This window comes from Cynoglossus semilaevis, chromosome 15, assembly GCF_000523025.1.
Source record: "Cynoglossus semilaevis isolate Cse_v1.0 chromosome 15, Cse_v1.0, whole genome shotgun sequence".
NCBI classification, from domain to species: Eukaryota; Metazoa; Chordata; class Actinopteri; order Pleuronectiformes; family Cynoglossidae; genus Cynoglossus; species Cynoglossus semilaevis.
This window is the reverse complement of record NC_024321.1, coordinates 10,035,996-10,043,919: the sequence shown is the minus strand read 5'-3', so window position 1 is coordinate 10,043,919 and position 7,924 is coordinate 10,035,996. Positions and strand designations below refer to the sequence as shown.

General features: G+C 41.6%; 1 protein-coding gene across 3 annotated transcripts in view; it reads left to right on the top strand.

Moving 5' to 3' along the window:
• Positions 1 to 6,677, top strand: part of hrh2a (histamine receptor H2a) — a 10,472-nt gene extending 3,795 nt beyond the window's left edge. Inside the window, exons 2-6 of one of the 3 annotated variants that reach the window (XM_025062931.1) lie at positions 2,098 to 2,241; positions 2,767 to 4,174; positions 4,582 to 4,759; positions 5,085 to 5,252; positions 6,102 to 6,677. In XM_025062931.1, coding sequence (XP_024918699.1) covers positions 3,172 to 4,174; positions 4,582 to 4,759; positions 5,085 to 5,091 — 1,188 coding nt within the window. In that variant the 5' untranslated portion in view covers positions 2,098 to 2,241; positions 2,767 to 3,171 and the 3' untranslated portion in view covers positions 5,092 to 5,252; positions 6,102 to 6,677. Of the gene's footprint in view, positions 1 to 492; positions 4,175 to 4,581; positions 4,760 to 5,084; positions 5,253 to 6,101 lie in introns of those variants that run through there. The other 2 variants (XM_025062930.1, XM_008327013.3) reach the window with 2 other exon arrangements.
• The last annotated feature ends 1,247 nt before the right edge of the window (positions 6,678 to 7,924 follow it).

Here is a 7,924-nt window from a genome sequence, read left to right as displayed (position 1 = left end):
AATTTAAGTTTCCTTAAAAAGGGACAAATACAAACAGGACGGAGCCCGGGTGCACTGTGCAATCCAAACATCAGCAGCTCTATGAAGACTGCAGACCGCTATTGGTCATTTTTGCAAAAGCCGTGGCAGTGAGAAGGGCCAATTATCTGGCGGTCAATTCAATTATATTGGAAAAATGAAGCAGGGAAAAGTCTGATTGTTTGGCTCTGACAGATAAAAAGTGCAAGAATAAAAAATCTTAACACCTGAGGGCCTTTCACTGTTAAAGTAGCCAATAAATATTTATATTTTCAATTTGATGAGAAACACTATTTTCTATTTTTCTTTGAACATGTCCAAAGAGAGTAAAGTTTTACTCTCACAACTGCTCGGGAGTCATAACTCGTTCACATTTACATTTATGCAGATGCTTTCATCCAAAGCTCTCACAACTGCTCGGGAGTCATAACTTGTTCATACAAGTTACAAGTTCGACTTACAAGAGGAGGAGTAACAATGAAGCATGTGGTTCCTCTGAGAATCAAACCCAGGACTCTCTGCTCTCTGCTTCTGAGGCAGGCATGCTAACTGCTACACTATGGAACAACTGTTAATGCTACGTCTGTGCTAGCTTGTGTTGGGCTGTGGTCTTCTTCAGTCTCAGCCAGCCATTAAAAGTGTGTCTCAATGAATGAATGAATATATTAGTGAATTAATCGACTGGCTTTGCGTGTCTCTGCAGAAACCAAATTAAATCACTAGATTGATTTCACACCTGCGTGCAATCAAGGGTTTATCCAGACATTTCTGTCACATCAGGGAGTGGAACGAATCAATTTTCCAACTGTGCGTAAACATATACAAATACATTGCTGTTACAATTTATGAAAAACATAAATTGGCGTGATTCCTTTAATTAGCAACTGGGATGCAGACACACAAACAAGACATCTGGCTTTTGAGAAGGGGGAAACCAAGAAGCAAATTTGTAGTATTTAGTCTCACAGTTCAGGTGGTGAATCCCATCAGATTGGTAAATAACCTCATCACTCATCCCTGAGACCAGACCACAATCACGGGATCTTTTCTGCACGCCTTTCATCTGAAACCCGCCAAATTGGCCTCTTAGCACGAACCCCATCACTGAGTAATGGGAGATCGACAGTACACGGTTTGAATTAAGCTCATTTACGTCTGTATTTCTGGAAGGCAAAATGAGGTCCTTGATGATAATCACTGAATATTTTATTCATGACGTGTTCACCGGTGGCTGAAGGTCACCTCAGTCAAACACAGCAAGATGCACAGTTCTGCTGAAAAACATCCATTCGTCATTCAGGCACTGTCCTTAATATCCATAAACCCACAGGGGGTGTATTTCCTGTCCTTTAAAAGCACAGAAAAAAAATACTTTCCCGCAAACAAATTCACAAAGATGAAAACCTTCGGTGGGTCACAGAGTGCAACAGGTTATTCAACTAGTTACAAAAAAATAAATAAAAAATCACAGCAGTAGTATGTATTGTGGCTTTGCAAAGTTATTACGTCAAAAGGACTTCTGTCACCACCTCCACTGGGATCTGAGGATTCAGGACTTGGTGGAACTGAATCTAGAACTTTCTGCAATGCAGGTGGGATTTTTTTAACCCATTGTCAATTATAACTTAGTCAACATGTGACATGGGACTATTAGTCATTAAGTGACATTAAGTGGTTTTCTTGGAAGGGAAAGATAAAACATCTACTACTATAAAAGTAAATGTCTATACATGTAGGTATTTGCACGCAGGTCTATTTCACAAGTACTTTTTTTGTTTTGTTTTTAGGTCAGTGTTCCCTTAACTGATGAAAAGAGCAGGAAACAGGAGTCTAGGGCCAATGCTAAATGTTGTAGATTTTTGATCCATATAAATGTGTATCTCGAAAAAAAATTAAGTCAATATTATACTGAAAAAAAAATTTAATTGTTTTTTCAAAATGTAACAACCCTCTTGCAGTACCGCCGCTGTCCCAATGAGGTCGCGCATTCCCAATGGAAGACCTCTGGTCTATTTGTTGCTATTACCGATGCACTAGCACTCAACGCCGTTCACTTTTCTCTCTCTCTTTTTTCATTAGAAACGACAAATGAGAAAGTGTGAAGAAAACCAGATGATCAGGAATCCCGGCAGAGACTCGTGAATGAGCGGTGATTTATTTACCGACTCTCCCACAAACAGAGAGTGACATGTAATAAATGAATACAAATTCTGCTGCTTCCTGGTAAGTGAGTGGACAGGATTGTACATTAATATGGATTTATCCACATTATGAGACGTGTTTATGTAAAACAACAGAAACAAATGGCTCTGAGCTTTCTTTTGAATGCAATTAAACAAACGCCTTCGGCCGAGGCCGACAACAAGCCTCTGAAAATCAATGTTTTGTTCTTGAAAACTGCAAATGTTGTTTGATTGTTTTTTAATTACCTCCAGGGCAAATTTAAATGTTTCCATCTAGCCACGGGGAGATGCATGGGTCTCACAAAGAGGAAGACATCTGATGTAAAAACCTGCACTGTTCTATCTTTATTGCAGGTTATACTTATTAAATGTTAACCCAGACATGAAGTTAAAAACGGAACAACTGATAAAATGCAGACTGGAGAAATCAACTATATCAAAGACAAATGTGGATGACAAAAGCCACGTGTTGACTGAACTTGACTCAGTGTCATGTGACTGTGTTGGCTGGTCCATGTTTTCTATTAAAAAAAGTCTACGTGCAGTTCTGCTTTGTTTCCACTAGATGTCACTACAGCCATAGAAGATCGACCGACTGGACGCCTGTGTGACTGCTGTGATTCAGGCATGTCGACAGAAAGACATCTAACAGCCGTTATTGACGGTAAAATACAGAGTGGACGGCTGGGTTTAAGGATTCTACAGGAAACCCATGACGTATGATCCAGTTCTTGCACCGACTCTTTAAACACTTTTGTGGGGAAGTGGGGAAATCAGGACTTAACGCAACACAAAGTGCTCAACCCATCAGACCTTTATGTTTGTATGTATTTTTTTTAGATGAAAAACTTTCTTTCGATGAATAATTTGACAGATTTTTTCTAAAAGGCCACTGGGACAAAACACCATGATTCAGCCTAAGCTGCAGTCATGACTTCATCTCATCACTTCCACTGAAGGTTCAGTGACAATGTCATCGAAGGTGCTGCTGGGTATCGTCCTGTCCCTCCTCATCCTCCTGACAGTCAGTGGAAACGTCCTTGTGTGTCTGGCTGTCTGTGCCTCGCGACGTCTCCGCTGCCTCACCAACTGCTTCATCGTGTCCCTGGCGGTGACTGACCTGCTGCTCGGCCTCTTGGTCCTCCCTTTCTCCGCCCTCCTCCAGCTCAGTGATGTGTGGCTGCTCGGCCCAGCCTTCTGCAACTTCTACATCTCTATGGATGTCATGCTGTGCACGGCTTCCATCCTAACGCTCCTGGCCATCAGTGTGGACCGCTACCTGGCAGTGACCCTGCCTCTGAGACATGCAGCGCTGGTGTTGCCCTGGAGAGTTGCGGTGGCCTTGGTCAGTGTCTGGACCGTGTCTGTGGCTGTGTCCTTCCTGCCGATTCAGATGGGATGGAACACTGTGAACCGAACAGTGCAGAACTACGGGCCCTGGGCGTCTGAAGGGAAATGTCGCTTTGAGCTGAACCGACCTTTTGTTTTGACCGACTCTCTTCTAACGTTTTACCTGCCTCTAGTGGCCATGTGCTGGACCTACCTACAAATACTGCGTATTGCACGGGCACAGGCCAAACGCATCATCAGCGCCCGACCCAGTTGCATCACCCACTACAACTGCAGGACCAACTCCACGTGCACCACCTTGGTCTCCAGTGTCACCGCGGTGGCTCTGCGGGAACATAAAGCCACACTGACACTGGCAGCAGTGATCGGGGCCTTCGTTGTGTGTTGGCTGCCTTATTTCATCCTGTTTACAGTTTTGGGCCTAAAGGAGCATCCGGACCCCAGCACAGTATCAGCATATCCCTTTGTGTTATGGCTGGGTTATGCCAACTCAGCCCTCAACCCTATCCTCTACGGAGTCCTCAACAGGGACTTCAGGTCAGCCTACGCCCACCTACTGAGATGTAAATGCCCTATTTACAGTGGACGGAGGAGCAGGCAGCCATCTGACTGTGTAACAGCAGGTAAAGCTGTGCACAGAGTAAATCACACAATTTCTGAAAAGTTAATAGTGAGAGGTAAAAAGTGTGAGCGATAGAGCAGAGGCCCCTACTCTACAATATATGTCAATATGTGTGTATTCCTGACAAAAAAATATAATGTTCTGCCTCAATTTATCCATTCCTCACAATATATATTTATAATACAAATACAAATTATAATAATTTGTATTTCAAGATGTGCAAATGTCTGAATAAATGGCAAAAACAATAGATACATAAAAAAAAATAAACCAATGATCCACCTGCAGTATCAGTATGGAGCCTCTAGGGGTCACAGCATCTGCAGAGAGACCTCTGCTTTAGAATTTTACTGATAGTGAATTTTATGGTTCAGGTAATTTTGATGTTTTCCTTCCTTTCTTTTTTAGCTAAAGTGCAGGTCACAGAGGTCACACTGCTGTGTGGTCACACCGCGTCCATATGCAAGGTCGACCTGAGAGGTCAAAACTTTTTGCTTCAAGAGACAGACAGTAGAACAACCACAGCTGCGGGAGATACCCAGTTTGAAAAGGGCACTGCAGCCACAGATGTCAGTGGCAAAGAAAGGTAAAACAACCAGCCAGAGGAGAAGTGAGTGCCAACACCACATGATCATTCCTGATCTGACTAATGAACACCACTAGAGGGAGCCTAAGTACCCCCAGTGGCAAACCTACCAAAGTTTGAGAACCAGTTCCAGAAATTAGGATTAAGATACTACAACATTTTAAAACTTAAAATGTATAGATTTAGCTAGCATAAGACATAGCATATTTTTGCAGTAAATGCATGTACTGGTTAATGACACCAAACAGAGTTCCACTATAAAACACCAAACAAACCCACAGAGTCACACAATCCCAAAAGAGTCATCTCTCATTTCTTATTGTAGCCTGTGAACCCAAGTCGTGCTGAGTTGCCTGCAGTGGGAATAAAACACAGGACCAGAATCAATCCTGAGGAGAAAGCACACCAGGGAGATGAAACGGACCGACCAAGATTTACAGCCCCTCCGTGTGGACGTCTTCACTGGCGCAGCAGAAGTCACACAATACTCCATGTAAGTAAATATACTGTATATCACTGTGACCTTCCATGTCGGCCCCACAGCAAATGAACTGTGACACACACATCCTAACAGTGTCATCCACAGTGTTTCAGGCCATATGGCCACGCACACTCCAGCCAAGAAATGTGGATCAGGCAGAGAGGAGACGGCACACCGTTACATTTTCATCATGTGAACAAAATTAACTTTTTGTTTTCGTCTTAAACAAACTCTGCCCCAAAAAAACAATCAACAGGATATTTGTCATATTTTAGAGAAAGAAGACAAATCCTAAACCCTGTGAGAGAAAACAAACACAACATTGAACATAACAATATTAGCCAGAATTAGGAGGAGATTTCTGTGCAGCTAATACTGGAGTCAGTGGTGATATATCTTACAGTGTAATGCCTACAGAAATGTTTGTTTCTGTCTTGAAAACGCTAGTCTTTTTACTAAATTACCAAAAAGATTAAATGATGTGGGGGGTTTTGGAGGGGGGCACATTTGTGTTATTGCAGTAGTAGTGTGTAAAATATACACAAAATACTTTAAAAGTAGAGTAACAGGAATTTTCTGAAAAATAAACCAAAGAATCATACAGACTCGAGGTGCATTTTTGATGTGGCCACACAAGCTGCTACCTATCCAAGTGAAATTGACCTGATGGTAGTATTGCAGTACCAGCTAATATACCATGTTCTGTGTCCAAAGGTACTTATACAAAGTGCCTGTACTTCACCTATAAATGTTATAAAATACTGACACGACTGATTGACCACCTGCCTATGTGTAGAAGTTAACGTGGACAGAATTGATGCAGGAGTGAGGTATGAGGACATAAATATGTTTTTCTTCTAGTTGTCCTAAGCTGTCCACATCTGCAGAAGGACAAATGTGAGACATTCATGGGCTCTGCAGTTCCATACATCACCAAGAAGAAGGTGAAGATCTTGGACCAAACCAGTCCTGTCACTGTGGACCAGCGGTAAAGACAAAGTCACTGACTTGTTGCCTGTTGACCTTCAGACCATCAGGGTGGCCAACTACCGTTTTTGCTGGGTTGGGGTGAGGGCAGTCATTGGGTGAGGGTGAGGTACACCCAAGATCGGGGTTCGGCAACATGTGACGTTGTACAGCTATTTTGGGCTCTTTGCATTGGTGCCCTACAATATTATATTTGATGATTGTGAAGCAAATTAACCTAAAAGTGATTTTTTTTTAAATCATGAAAAATTCATAAATCAAATTGAAGAGTGTAAAGTTGCTAACATTTCCGCTGTCTTGACAGTTTGTTCAGTGGCATAGAGCTAGCAGAGGTATTGCATTGCTACTACTTCTATAAAAGACTTGATAACTAGAACTGTGCTGTACCGCTATATAAAACTACAGCAAGTATGTTGTACCAATAAAGATCAGATTAAATGGTGAATGTAGCATTTGCTCTCTTGCCACTATTTTTGAACGTAGCAAAGATTATGTGTTGAGTTATGAAATAAAATTATAATGTTTGATGAAGAAGCCGACGCTGTGTGAAAGGTAAAGACTCCCAGTATATTGGGAACACTCCATCACAGCTGTCAACACACTTACTGTATGCATTATGGACTATACAATATGGATGCTACGGAACCTTTGCATAGGCAGTATATGGTATGCAATATACTAATACCTGTATGATTACACCAGTGTGAGCTTTATGGTCCATAGCCAGGCTGCTCTCATTCAGACCTGCAGTTATTGAGGTCATGAAGGTTTGGACCTGGTGAGCAGCTCCGTGGGAGCACTTACAGGCTGAAAGAGAAAAAGGCAATATAATATCTACTCTAATTAATCATCAGGGTTCAGCTCTGTCACAGTAGACGAGTAATACCTAACTGCAGTATCTCCGTGTATGAAACGTGGTATAATTAGTGCAGTATGTGTTGAGTCATAGATACTTTAAGTACGGCACCATTCATAACTGAGGTCCGCAGAGTTTGACCAGTGGGGAAGGATTCTGCTCAAAGAATGTTCTATTAAAGGTTTGATCAGAGGACCATTCACAAAAGAACTTCAACAACACTGATGGAAGAGGCACAATAATCTTTTTTAATGTTTTGAAAACAACCATTCGTTTAGGTCGATTTTAAAAATTAATGACTATTATTTCCGGAAGTGTTTTCCAAAGTGGGGGGCGGGGGATGAATGTATTGCGAGGTGGGGCCCTGGCCAGGCAAATTCTATTCCAATGTAAATATTTTGTTTAATTGCGCCACAGTGTGGAAAAAAAAATCTGATTTGACTGATTTGTGAGAATAGTTTTGTAGTAAAGTTTAGTCAGGTTTGAAACAATAGCTAAAAATGTGTTACCGTCTAAATCATTCGTCATCAGACATTTTCTTCTGTTTTGTTCTAGTGACGTATATTCACAAAAACATAGGCAGAGGTTTTAAGAGTCAGTTTTGTAGCTAACAGCCAATACTTTCTATTCGGTTCTGCAAACAGAATAATTTTCTTTTTATTTCATTATGTTCTTCCAACATGTTTTGCAAATTAAACTGAAGCAAAAATATTATAGTGCAATTCTCCACCAACACTGTTAACAGTCTGCGACTGCTCCGAGCGAGTATAAAGACGTCTTTCGATGCTCTTGTTTCCTTTAACTATGATGTACTGTGACTTCGCCATTATACCATCGTTGG